The 13,955-nt window shown below is 40.3% G+C and overlaps 2 protein-coding genes across 5 annotated transcripts; one reads left to right on the forward strand and one right to left on the reverse strand.

Moving 5' to 3' along the window:
• Nucleotides 1–1,209: 1,209 nt before the first annotated feature.
• On the reverse strand, nt 1,210–8,339 carry LOC106925799 (uncharacterized). Of its 4 annotated transcripts, none has more exons than XM_015000298.2 (6): nt 8,250–8,339; nt 7,164–7,347; nt 5,793–5,896; nt 3,098–5,707; nt 1,855–2,063; nt 1,210–1,770 (listed from the first exon to the last, which is right to left on the reverse strand). In XM_015000298.2, the coding sequence occupies exons 2-6, from the start codon at nt 7,345–7,347 to the stop codon at nt 1,701–1,703; spliced, it is 3,177 nt and encodes a 1,058-aa protein (XP_014855784.2). In that variant the 5' UTR covers nt 8,250–8,339; the 3' UTR covers nt 1,210–1,700. The 4 variants fall into 4 exon arrangements, with proteins under 4 accessions (XP_014855784.2, XP_087863819.1, XP_014855785.2 ...); XM_088007693.1 differs by having other exon boundaries at nt 7,164–7,371; XM_015000299.2 differs by having other exon boundaries at nt 7,164–7,389.
• A 1,037-nt stretch (nt 8,340–9,376) lies between these two features.
• Nucleotides 9,377–12,908, forward strand: phb1 (prohibitin 1). Its single transcript, XM_015000296.2, has 7 exons — nt 9,377–9,497; nt 10,062–10,158; nt 10,812–10,973; nt 11,462–11,604; nt 11,694–11,810; nt 11,897–11,992; nt 12,086–12,908. The coding sequence occupies exons 2-7, from the start codon at nt 10,074–10,076 to the stop codon at nt 12,296–12,298; spliced, it is 816 nt and encodes a 271-aa protein (XP_014855782.1). The 5' UTR covers nt 9,377–9,497; nt 10,062–10,073; the 3' UTR covers nt 12,299–12,908.
• Nucleotides 12,909–13,955: the final 1,047 nt, after the last annotated feature.

Raw genomic sequence — 13,955 nt, forward strand, 5'->3', positions numbered from 1 at the left:
GCGGTGCTTCATGTCTGGAGTTTGAGCTCAAGTGGATTTTTTGGTTAAAAGCAGGCCCACCCCCTTCCTACTTTGGTCTGCCGTCTGGAAGCTCTTCCACTTTGGTGAAGCCGGATTGTATGTCATCTTGAAGTGGTTTCCCACTCATTCCAGACACTTATGCAAGAGCAACACAGAGATGTACAGTAGGGGAGAAGAAAAAGCATTACAATGTAAAAATAGGCAACGCGTGGTCATTTTCCTAGATACGATGGCACCAATTAGCACCCGTAAATTAGGGCCTGAAGACAAGCGTTGAGGTCAGTATTTCAAATCCTCATCTTCTTTCTCTCGTTTCTCTCTAAAGCTCCTCACAGAAACGTCACTGTCGAGCTTTGATGTGATTTTTTTTTTTAATTTTTATTTCATTTTATATGGTTTCTCAGGTCATTCCAAACTGCAGTTTTCCTCACCACTAATACACACACACATACACACACACACACAGCCGTTCCACGATGTTCATGACACAAACTCCGACTGCATGATTTTCCTTCACAACCTCATCCGATGTGAAAGAAGGATCAGTCAGTGGCTCATATCCACTCAAACATCTGCCTGCAGCTCCTAAGTTCTTTGCAGTCTCTAATGCATTGCAGAGATGCTAAAAAAAAAAGCACAATCTGCCAGGGCTTTTCATGTACAGTACAGAATTAAAATGCATGTTTAGTCAACCAGAAAATAAAGCACATGTGTGTAGCTTCTCACCAGTTTTCCATAGCATTGTGGTGTGAAGGAGGAGAGTGCCAGTCCACCGCAGAGTCCCTGCTCTCACCTTCAGCACAGGCGTTGCCAAGGCCAGCTGGTAAAGCCGTGTGGCATCTTAACCTATCTCTGGGAGCGCTTCGGAAAAACTCACTTCACAACCCTCCTCTTGTTAACTCTGGTCGTTTTCTACAGCGGATACCCAACAGGTGACTTCCACATTCCCTTCGCTCTGATGTTTTTTTGGGTTAAAAAGAGAAAGGCAAAACAGAAAAACACACACTCCTCGTCCCGTCTTTGTTTTTTAAACCCTTTGAACTGATGCTGCTTCTGTGCTTGACTCTGGGTTTACCGCGTGGTGCCATGCTGTCCACATGGCCTTTAGAGCTTGTAACGCTTCAGTGTGTAATGTTACCATATGCCTTACATGTTTTCCAGGACTAATAAAAAAAGCATAAAAAAAAGTCAGGAAATGTGCTCTTTTTATTTATATTTATGCCCTCCAGTATTTTGAAAATAGCTAGATGGATTGTGGTTAAACCCATACAGAATGCTCCGAAGTGCCTATCTTTACAGTGAGGCGCACATCATACCATAGAAATACACTTGTATAAAAACTGAATTAGTCAAAATGGTAAAAAAAAAAAAAAAAAAGTTCAGAAATGCTGTATGAAATGATCCAAACTGTGGCATCGGGACATTAAACATTCAGAGATTCAAGCACGTTCTTTAAAAAAAAAAAACTTAGAACCAAAGTTTTTTAAAAAAGTCTAAAAATATATACATATTATTTCCATTCTCAATTCTGTTATTTACATTCATAGATAAATAAGGAATGACGGACATTTTACAACATAATACAATAAGACAAATGGCTAATACAGTTGACATTATATTAAAAACGTATGTGTAAAAGTTTCTTCTCAGTAAATTTTCAATTTGGATCTTGCCAATGACTACACAATCCCATAGGAAGTCAAGATGCTGGACAAACGTGTCAAGTAGGTGGAGTCTGGGTACCCTTTCCTGCAAGAGACAAAATAAGAACAAATTAGCCCATATTTTTCAATAAACAGCAATTACCTGGAGATTCAAACTGCATTCACTGACTCAGATTTGCCTCCATATAAGCTGGTTTTATGTGGGATGGAGCCCCAGACGACCTTGGCCTCTGTCCCTTTGCCTGTCACAGTGAAGGTGAGGCCCCTCCTGAAGGCTTTTTCCAGCCGGGGAAGCAGCTTCCTCGCATTTTCATTGTCTGGGAGGTAGGCTTCAAATGCCGCCCCCTTAAATGGTTTTCCAGGTGATGGATGACCCTCCTGATCGAAGATAAATCACATTAGAACCAAAGTGCTAAGATATACAATTGATAGCACAGTACTAATGAAATAGCTATAACCCATTTGCGGACACTGACACTTTGGGTAAACCTGTGGGAAAAAAATCACTTTTATAATCAAATTAGTTCAATGTTTCTGTTGATTTGGTTTAGAATTAACCTGCTGAAAGACCCAGAGATGGTCCAATTTTTAGTTTTCTGGCAAAAGCCTCGAGACCTTTAATTAAAGGGATAGTATAATGTATTTTCTAGGAAAGTAGTCCCATTTTATGACACTATCAAGTAACCATGTAGTAATCAGTTGTAATAAAAAGGCTTTACATATCAAATACAACTTAGAAGAAATTTGTTTTATAACTTGAAATTTGTCCCCGTCTCTTTAAGAATCTCCTGTTCTTGGGCACTGGTAGTTAAGATAATTATTTAACCCCGTTAAATGGACTGGATGAAAGATTCACTTTGTTAAAGATTTGTAATATTACAGGACAGCACAAAAGTTCTATGTTTTTATGTCTGTCAATTAATATGCAATAGCACATTAGAAAGTGCAAGTTGAACTGATTTGCAGGCAAAAATATGCCACTGCAAAACAGTTTAATCAAACCTGTTGGGTGGGCTGCAAGTTAAGTAAATAGGACAATGGTGTTAAAAGTTATGTTCAAACGCCAATATAGAAAGAAACTTAAAACACTTTTTGTTCTTTTTTTTTTTTTTACATAGTTGGGAACCTTGGATGAATCTTGCATCCATAACTGCAGAGGTTATGCTGTTAGCTTGTGAAAAGTTCTGATGCTAAACTGTCAAAAAATTTAAAGGTCTTTTTTTCTTGCGAAAGCGGTCTATATTTATCTAGGAATTGAGGTCTAATTTACTTTGGAAATGCGGGTTTTGAGTAGCATCCTTGTCTTGGTTGCTTTCTCAGCAACAGTGAAATCCCTATCAGACTCTCTAAAAGATAACACACAAGCTCTTTATCAGATAACAGCGACATAAGATTCTAAGTAGGCTACTCACCCCTTGGATACCATTAGGAATGTGGTAAGTGATCTTGATAACGCCGCCCTTGTGTTGACCTGGCAAACTCATGCTCAGTTTGGATTTCTTCATTTCACCACAGATGCCTTGGAGTGTCTGCTCTACCTCCTCATTGCAGACTTTGCAGTAAGAGTGCAATATCCCCAGGCACTCTGGGCACAATGTGACTCCACACTTGGTCCTCACCAATGTTGTCTTGTCCTTCCCACAAATACAGATCTGCCCATCCAGACCTGATCTGGACTTCTCTGAGGTGCTCTGGGTCTCTGCAGGTGTATGCTCTGTAGTATCCTGCTGGTTAGCCTGTAATGTTCTCTCTTTCTCACCATTCAAAGAATTCTTTTCAACTGTGTTTCCATCCTGTTTTTCCTTGGAGACTTTCTCTTTCTTCGGTGATGATTGACTATTTGATCCATTCACAAGCCCCTTCTCACCAAAGTCTCTACCATAGGTTGTTTTCCATCGATGACTCTCACTGTTCCCATCAACGATGCCAGCTTGGGTGGACACCACCTGATACGTACTGTCTGGGACTCGTTTTCTCCTTTGGGTTGCATTCAATGGCAAAAATTGGTCAGAGAAGTCGTGCTGTTCAGGTTCTTTAGAAAATACCTCCCTCAGCGTAGCAGCAACCTGGGAGCACAGCTCTTCTGGACCAACGAGATACAAGTTTTCCTTCATCGTGTGGACGACAACCTTCTTGAAGCGGCTCCGCACTTCAGAGCAACAAGCCTGTAAGGTTTCATCTTTGGTACTAGAAACCCCCAACTCCGACAAGCGCAGCTCCTGAACTGAGAAGTCACCACTGACTAAGTCAACAAGCTTCTGTAGACGTTCCCGACATAATTTCACTTTGGACGAATCAGCCCCTCTTAAGATAACAGTCAAATTCCGATTGCCCTCAGAGGAGTTCTCTTTCATCTGGAGATCAGAAGTGAGGTCCTCCACCCGGGTGCTGTAGGCTTCCTTTATGTATTGCCATATAACCTTGGAAACTGAGATCTCTTCATGATGGGCTTCTTGTTTATTCCTCACTGTCTGGCTACTAAAGCTGGAAGACCGTTCGCGGACTCCGACTGAAGGTTTGCTGGAATCGTCTTGGCTCTTCTGGCCCAGGATTTGAGCTTTCTGTTGAGGTGTTCCTGAGAAACTACTGGCTCGCTTTAAAGTGGATCCAGACTCTGAAGGTGGAAATGCACTGCTTTTTGGAAGGCTGTAAGGAATTGAAGCAAACGGAGCTGCTAAGTTTTTTGGTCGGGTATCTATCATATCTGTAGTTAAAGAGGTTTTAATTGGTGAGAATAAAGAGGGAGATGTGTGTGCGGTTTTGAACAATATGTCCCCTCCGGTATTTTGGGCTGCTGCTCTAGAAATTCCTTCACCAGAAATCCCTGTTGATCCGGACAGCACATCGTGCCCCAGAATCGGATCCTGGTGTGCTTGCCTGCTGGGTGATGAATTTGGACGGAAGGGAAAGCCGCCTAAAACGGAAAGTCCTGAGTCTTTAAACCGAGCAGCTAGCTTATACCTTCTTGCTCCATCAGTTCTTAGTTCATCTTCCTCAGATATCTGCAGCCGATCTATCCTTTCATTCAACTGTCCTTCAGTAGGAGGCGTAGTCTGGGGTAGTCGCTCCTTATCAGAATGAAAAGGTGATGTCCCAGAATTATATGAAGGAAAATTAAGAAGACTGGCAACACCTTCCTTTTTATTTCTAACTTCCTCCTGGCCCATTAGAAGAGAGTATCTGGCATCTACTACATCCTTGTTGCTACCAATAAAGTAAATATTCTGCTCATCTTCATTCAGAAGAAGTTTTGGATATCTTGCACTTACGTTTTCCAGTTCCCTTTGCAGTCCTCCTCTGGGGCGAAGTATATTTTTAGGGAGCTGGTCTCGACAGATCTTTGCCTCATTTTCATGGTAAAGTCGACTTATTGCCTGTTTAGCTAGTTTCATGCTCTCTTGCCTCTCCTCCACCGCTGTTGTATCAGCAATCTGCAAGAACAGAGTGGTCAGGCCCTGATTTGTTTCGCTCACCACGTCAACACCAAACTGACGGAGGATTTGCTGGTATTCCTTCTTGCAGTGATTCTCCAGATACTGGAACACATCTGCATCCACAATCAAAGAGGACTCCTCTATGAAAGCAGTTGGAGAGCGCCGAGCTGCACCATCTGTGTGACTGGCAGTTTCCCAGTCATCACCACCAAGTGCATGATTTCTGTTTGAAGTGACGTTTTCCCCCTTTGCTGAAACATCAGCGTCATCTTTGACTTCTCTGTGTTCCTCTTGCCTGGTTGGTTCTCTGCTCTGATCTTCTGACACTTGAGGTTTCTGTGATGTCTGAAATGACCAGGTCCTGCTGGAGGCATTTAGACCTGAGTCTTTGCTCTCTGAGAATCCGGGACCAAGTAGTTCGGCCAAAGCAGCCTCCACTTTATAGTACGAGCCAACCAGTGTGCAACACATCTCAGTAGCAATGGACTTTATCTGGACATCTTGATGACTTTTACAAAGGTTTTTTAGTGCCTTGATTCCCCCAGGAAGTCTGCTGTAGTCAACCGTTGCTGTTAAGCTTAAGACAACCTGAAAACCCCAAAGCAACACAATTAAAGTTCACCCTTCTTACTGAATTACTTGACATACTGTACAAAATTGTAATATTTTGTACCTGGTCTGGGTCCAAGCTTCCTGGGCTCTCTGAAGCATCGAGTTCATACTTTTTCCCATCTATTTCCAGAATGTGCCGAGATCGTTGAGTAATTCTCTGTGCCACTGTGTGAGAGGGGTCATTGGAAGGAAATCAATCAGAGTCTGAAAAGCATCCTGACTAAGCGTTTCTGCCATTGGCTGCTCCACTGACTTGCATACAGGCATTTCAGCTCAGCTTAAATCACTGGTGACAGCCTAGAGGCTGTACTGATGCTATGTAAATGGATGCACCTAAATTTTGATAGATGGGAAATTATTTATGTTGAGCTGAGAGACTTGGGTGGAGTTTTATGTGTCAGGAAACAATAAAAATGATCTTTATTAGGACCTGCAATTATTTAAATCTAATTTCAAGTGCACAATAACACACAACAGATGCAATACTGTGATTATTTATTAAACAAAAATGAAGTTAAAGTGGAAAAGCTGTGACTGAAGAAGTAAGTACATCCCAATGGTTAAATGGATTTCAGAATCCCCTTTAGCAGCAATAGAAATAGTTGTTTTCTGTCTAGTTTTATCAGTCTCTCACATTAATGTGGATAAATTCATTGTGATTAGAGAATAACTGTTTCTCCACAGCTTCAATCATATAGATAGCTGTACTTGGACTGGGCCATTGAAAAATATTGATTATTTCCATTCTATATCTTGTAGATATCCTGCTGTGTTTGGGGTTATGACAAAGCTTTTCCTACCTGGCCTCAAACATGACTCAATAGTTTGGTATAGAGAAGAGTAAACGGTCTTTTCAAAGGCTAGAATGCTTCCAGGTTCTGTGGCTGCAAAACTAACCCAAATCATCATCGCTCCGCAACTTGTAAGGTATTTGGTTTTCTCCAAACATGGAGCAATGCATTATGGTCAAGAATCTCAATTCTTGCTAAACTGGTTCAAGGGACTTTGTTGGAGAAATCTTGTGGTTCAATCAGGTCGAGTTTTGTAAACCTAAATTGTGTTGTCATATTCATTTTACAGAAAGGAGGCTGTCTGCTGGGGAAATGAAGTGAGAGCTGTACAGTTCTTTTACCAAGAATTGAAAATCTGACTCTAGATTGCATTTGATTGTTTGGAAATTGTCTTAAAATGCCTCCTACATTGGTGAGCAGCAACAAGTCTTCCTCTTAAGGCCACTGTTGATGTATTTATTTCATATGCTGACCAGCAAATGGGCAGAATTCAGTTTTTAATGTATGCAGGTAAAAATACTGATGAATACTTATTCAGTACATTTTGCTAGCCACATCCTTCCCACTGAAACCAAATGGAATTAAGCAAGGTGCCGTTGGTTTGTTTTTGTTTATTCAAGAAAACACTTCAAACGACTGACCTGCACTGTCCTCAAAGGTAATGAGAGCAGATAAAGGCGGTGGTTTCACAATCGTGACATGGTCTATTTCCCCTCCTCCATTCCTGGCTCTGAGAAAGTGAATGAGTAACTTGTCTTTCAGCCTGTCATCTTCCAGCTCCGTGGGCAGCCCGCTCACCCGGACAATCCTGCCCGCTTCTGCCATCTGCTGGAAGAACCACTGTCACTGCTGAGTGGGAGAAACTTTCTATATAAGAATGACACAGCACAACCAATCAAAAATAAGTTTTCCTGGAGGGACGTTGATTGTGAATAATAATGGTTGATGGTGAAAAATAAAAATAAACAAAAGTGTCACGCCTCTGTTAATTATAGGGGTTTCTATGTGGGGACCCCACCCTTACATACAGGAACAAAGATATGTCAGATTATATCGCCCTCTCCTGGGGTTACAAGGACATTACATCAATATACAAAAAGAAAATCTATCTTAATCAACGTTATATGTATAAATCTGCAAATAAAAAATGGCAATCAACTTCACATCGGTGGGTTTTTAATCATCTTTACTTCTAAAGAAGAGCTGAAGAGATTATAAGGCAGTGGTGTATTATATTTAATTTTTACGAAGCCAAAATGTGTGACGTTTGGTTATTTATTCTTCTTTAGAACCAATCCCCCTTGTCTGACGCTTACTTGAATAAAAATAATTTAAAAAGATGCACAAAGCTGTTAACCCCTCGCCCCCATGTTCCCCTCCTTTCGTCTTCTTCCTCCCCACTAACCGATTGTCAACTAGTTTGCTGCTCTTTGACTGAATTCAGCACTACTTTGCTGCACGTACTGAAGCTTTTCAGACATTCCACCTGCTTAGGCTTGTACTGTTTCTACTTATATTGATTTCAGCGTTTTGGCGTCAAATCTGCTCCCAGAAATCAGTAAGAGGCGCGTAATTACCCCATAACAAGAAAACAGGCCACATTTCAGAGGCGAGTGTCAAGGAAGTAAATAAATCAGGCACATCTCGGCTGAATCAGATCGCAACACAAACGATAAAATTATTCGGCGTAGCGCTGCGGATCTCGCTCGAATGTAAACATTACTGACCTTGCATGTGTTTCACGCTGATTTCTCTTTTCTCGACAACTTTCAAAGCTCGACACTCTTCACGGGAAGAGGAGGAAAAGCGAAACTAAGTATATTTTGTTTGGTTTCTTCCCACTAGGGGGCAACCAAAGGTCGTTGCTCTGAGTATGGGAGCAGGCTCCTTCATCTGTTTGTTGTTGCTTCAACTGTTTTATCGTCTCTACTAAAATAAAGAAGAGACATTTTTTAACTAAGTGAAAACAGAGAGTATGCAGATGATGTGATCAGAAGCATTGTCCTAATTTTGTTGCTACGCGAAAATAAAAGCATACCATGCTCATGTTGGTAACAATTGGATCATCTGTATTTTGCAAAACAATGACAGTCAGTGGTTCTTTTTATTATTAAACAAAATACCAATCCGTATTCAAAGACAGGAAACGAGTGAATTTATTTGATCACATTACAGTTTTGCAACTGTGTTAACAGTGTAAAAGTTTAGAAAACAAAGGTTTGCACACAAATAGCCTAGACACTATTTATTCAGGTATAGTAAGCTTTGTAGATGATGTTTGTAAGATCCCACCTGGCACAAGGTCCTGAAAACCAATCCACATTTTTTCACAGTTCAGGTCTTTCTCTTGGAACCAACATTTTAAAATCTGGCTTTCTTGTTTGCATCACGGACATACAGTGAAGGGTTACATTTGTGGAGCAGAATAAGTAAAACACTGTGATTTAGAAATCTCAGAGCTCCTAACTATTAACATGTATAGTACTTCCACAGACCACAACAGGTGGTTTCCACCATCATCTTTTTAAATCAAAAAGCATGACTTATTTTGATAGTAAATCGTAACAATAGCTCCAGCTTGATGAGTTTTCTTAAGAAAAGTTAACACTAAATCATTGTTCTGTCTTTAATGCTTTATTCCTACCAGGATTATACCGTGCACACCTGCAGGAATAAAAACAAACCATATTTTATGTTTTGTTTCTTTTAAAAACCCATAAAATAAAAGAATCCATCACCCATTGATCAATTGATTGTGTATTTTTATTTCCCTAACACGGAAAGCCACTAGGTGGCGGTATTGCAGTGGTGCATTAAATGTCTTCTTCCGCAATTTTCGACGAAGCAGAGAACCGTGTGGGTTTATCCAATCAGAAGGCAGGTTGTGACTCGCTGTGCGCAGGCGCCGTGAGTGAAATATTTCATGTGTTGTACGTCGTGTCCGGTGGAGGTCACAGTCGTTGGAGCAAACTGAGGTTAGTTATGACACATATTGTAATCAGAACACAAAAAATACAAAACTGTTAAGTTAAACCTCAGTGTAATAGTCATGATTACTCTAAATTAACGTTTTTTGTGCATTAAATGTGTTGTTAAACGGTTGCCTTGACCTGCCGGGGGTTGAGTAAGACGAGCACGAGTTTCCACTGTCTTATCTCCATCAGCGAAAGCTAACTGCTAGCTGTTAAGATTTAAGCCGTACACATTTTACTGATACATTTCAAACAGCACACTGCACTTAATACTATCTTAGTTGCTTTGATGAAGCAACATAATTAAATCTGGTATGAATTTGCTAGCTCTCTCAATGCACTGCTAATCGCTAAGCTAAAGCTAGCTAATGATGAGCTAAATTAGCGTTACCCTGCAGCCTTGGTTGGCATCAACCAAGGCCACTGTTTGTTTGTCCTGCAGTGAAGGGATTAACGGTGGCTTTTTAAGGATTTCAACAAAGACTTAATTGGTTTACATAGCGTGCCATACTAGTAAAGTTGCAGGTGTGTCGGGGTCACCGAAACGTTCCTTGTTTTCACCTGCAGGTTGCTGTGGTCATGGCCAAGCTGTTTGAGTCTATTGGAAAGTTGGGGCTCGCCCTTGCTGTTGGCGGAGGTGTTGTGAACTCCGCCCTCTTCAACGGTGAGTGCTGCACATGGACAGCTTTGTTAATATTTAGATAAGGGAACATCTGGCACATAGTACATTAAAAAAATAATGTACCTATTCCATAAATGTAGTCATTATGATCTGAGCTTGTTTTTTTGTTGTTGTATTTTTTTTTTTGGTCAGCTCACTCACTTGACTAGTTTGTCTTTTTTTCCCCCCTACATGCATATTTATATTAGATATGACATCTGCATGAGAATCACTTGATTTAACTATGATCAAAATGGTCTATATTACTTAATGCAAAAATTTACAGAAAGTCTCTAAATCATTATCTGTCAAAGTGGGTCCAAAACTTCCCTGGGTAAGAATTGACGCATGTTAAGTAAACTGAAAAGAAAGTTTGATTACGACCAAAGCAAGAAGTGTTAAATGGATAAAGGGTAAAATAAGTCAAGTTTACAAGACATTAGCTTTTCGATGAGCGAATGACCATATAGGCATTGTTTTTGTTTATTAGAGAAAGCATAAATTGTTCTTTTGATTAAGTAATCAGTTTTTGACACTTTGGGATTTGTAGCTAATTCTTTTACCTCAAGAAAAGTAATCAGCTCTGTTAGTTAGAAAGCATGTAATACACAATTTTTATGTATAATATGTATTAATGGCAATATTTCTCTTTACAGTTGATGCAGGACATCGGGCTGTAATATTTGACAGGTTCAGAGGTGTACAGGATGCAGTCGTCGGTGAAGGAACACACTTCCTCATTCCTTGGGTTCAGAAGCCCATCATCTTTGATTGTCGATCCCGTCCACGCAACGTGCCTGTCATCACTGGCAGCAAAGGTGCGTTATTTAAATAAATTAAATTAAATTAATTTATATTAAAAAAAATTGTTTAGAACAATCAATACAGCCATATAGGTAGAATCAAATCCAATTACATACCTTCCAGTTCAGTCTTACCAATAATATAGTGCAGGTGAGGAAAAAATATCTCTTCAGGAAATTTCATCAAGGCCTTGACTTTGCAAAAGTCTCTTCTAAACAAACACGTGGTGACAGTGGAAAGGAACCACAACCCTTTAACCTCCATCAGAACTGAGCTTAGTAAGGGAAGCTATTTACTGTGGCCACAGGAGGTTGGGAAGATGGAAAAAAAAAACACAGAATGTTTTTCTCAGATTTAACATAAAACTGGCAGGCTGTGTGTTTCTACAAATCCTTTTCAACTATACAAAAAAAAAAGAAGAGCTAATGCACTCATGACATGATGTCTTAAACTCACGGTTAAGTTATGTTCTATAAATCACTTTGAACCATTTATTCTGCAGATCTGCAGAATGTTAACATCACACTGCGTATCCTCTTCCGGCCGGTGACGAGTCAGCTGCCCCGCATCTTCACCAGCATTGGCGAGGATTACGACGAGAGGGTGCTACCGTCCATCACCACAGAGGTCTTAAAGGCTGTTGTGGTGAGCCTTTAAGAGCCAGGAAGCAAGGATATTTTTTTTTCCTAATATTGTTGGAATAATCACTCAGTCAAGCATCTTTTTCCTTCCAGGCTCGGTTTGATGCCGGGGAGCTCATCACCCAGAGAGAGCTTGTGTCTCGACAGGTCAGTGAGGATCTCACGGAAAGAGCTTCCACCTTCGGACTCATCTTGGATGACGTATCACTGGTAGGAAGCTGCTTCTAAACTTTTCAACAATGTCACTTGTTTTTTTTTTGCATCAACTCCAAACTAATTCACAATTCTCCTTTCAGACACACTTGACCTTTGGTAAAGAATTCACAGAGGCTGTTGAGATGAAGCAGGTGGCCCAGCAGGAAGCAGAGAGGGCCCGTTTTGTTGTAGAAAAGGTATTACTCACATGTTCAGCAAACCTTCATATGCATTCTCCTCGGGGAAGCTCAGCAGTCTAAATCGGACATTTTTCTGTGCTCTTTTTTTAGGCCGAGCAACAGAAGCAGGCTGCCATCATTTCAGCAGAGGGGGATTCTCAGGCTGCCTTGCTCATCGCTAACTCCCTGATGGAAGCCGGTGATGGCTTGGTGGAGCTCCGTAAGCTGGAGGCAGCGGAGGATATCGCCTTCCAGCTCTCACGCTCCCGCAATGTCACTTACCTGCCGTCAGGACAGGGCACGTTGCTGCAGCTGCCCCAGTGATAGCCTCCCACCTTAACCAGCTGTGACATGGGCCACGGAGGGGCCGGCTTGATGATTCAGCAGATGGTTCTTGCATCTTCACATACATTCCTCCCACTCTTTCTCAAACTACCACTGGACTTGGCTCTGCTGTTTGCAGAATGGTGGGGGATAGAGTGAGAGGTCTGTGAATACATTTATGAAGTCCACTCTTGTGTATGGAAGCAAGGAGGAGAATTATTCCACCTTTATCCTAAACGTATAAAACTTTGAGGAAGATCATTAGTGCAGTTAATTTGACTTGCAGTTTTCCCTCAGAATGGGAGCACTGCATGAAAGAAACATTGAAGCATCAAGGGAACTGGTAACTGATTTAAGACATACTAAATTGCAAATGATTATTGTGCTTGAAAGTTCATTTGTAAAACAGTTTTCAGATCTCAAATGAAAGGCTTTCTTTTGATTTCACCCTAAAGGGTATTTTTCCACAAATAATGTTGCCATCTTGTACGAATTAGGTCGTGCCTATCTAACAATAAAGTGTATGCTCTCTTTAGTTTTACTGACATTATCAGAAAGCCCCATGTCTCAGAAATGACGCAAGTTAATAAAGATGTCTTTCTACCTCCTAGCTGTGGGTGTATTTAGTGAAAGAGCCTTTTAATTTTAACAAATCTCATGGAACCAGATAAATATCTTACAAACATTTTATCCAAAACTGATCACATTAGATAATTTTCTATTGGGTTGGAATTGAGTTTGTCTTCAACCAACATTACCGACAGTCTGAATTGGATTAATGATAATTAAAATGCACCATATTTAATCCTTTATTTTACAATTTGTGTGGAAATGTGTCATCAAGGCCCCCAATTGTGGTCTATTATTTGTACTTTTAAATAAAAAAACCCCCTGAACAACCAGAAATGATAATGCCACGTGTGGCTCGTGTTTAGATTTCGTTGCTGTTCTATTCCAGAACAGCAGGTTAGGTTATTTCTGATTACTGACACTTTCAAGCTTCATGACGTTTGAACTGGTGGAATAAAATTTTTTCTAATGTATCCCCTTGGTATTAATAAATTGGACTGTGACACCGCTAATCATAACATACTGATGGGTTATATTTTTTGAGATTGGTCCAGATATTAATTGGCCTAACAACTATTTTGTTTTACACATCTGAATAACCAAATATTACATGTGGAGGGCTCTCATGGCTTTATCCTTGAACCACTTTTTTTCAGTACCTATAAAATGTGTTTAGCTTTGATTATGGGGTATTTTAATGTAATTCATCAAAACAACACTGACAACTTTACATTTCTAGTGGCCAAAGTCTTCTACGTCAGTGGCTCCATACGAGTTATTGGATCCAAAAACAAGGTAAACAATTAGGAGTCGTGATTAAAACTACCATCAAGTTTTGACATCCTGTCTATTTCTAAAACATTGTGTTACCATCTTAGAAAAAAAAACATTGACAGAATAAAGGTAATGTGAACCATCTTGACACCTACAGTTCTCAAAAATATTCTAGCCAGTATTCCAAGTACCAGAGTTAAACCAGTTGACAAAGTATTCAGTTTCTAAGCTCTTCAGTTCCTGGAACAACTTCCTGAAAACCAGTGATGTGAAGAAAAAGTTTTGTCTTTTAAATCAGTGCTGAAATTGCCAC

This window comes from Poecilia mexicana, unplaced genomic scaffold (genome assembly GCF_051168715.1).
Source record: "Poecilia mexicana isolate PSO_F unplaced genomic scaffold, ASM5116871v1 scaffold_8, whole genome shotgun sequence".
Classification (NCBI taxonomy): domain Eukaryota; kingdom Metazoa; phylum Chordata; class Actinopteri; order Cyprinodontiformes; family Poeciliidae; genus Poecilia; species Poecilia mexicana.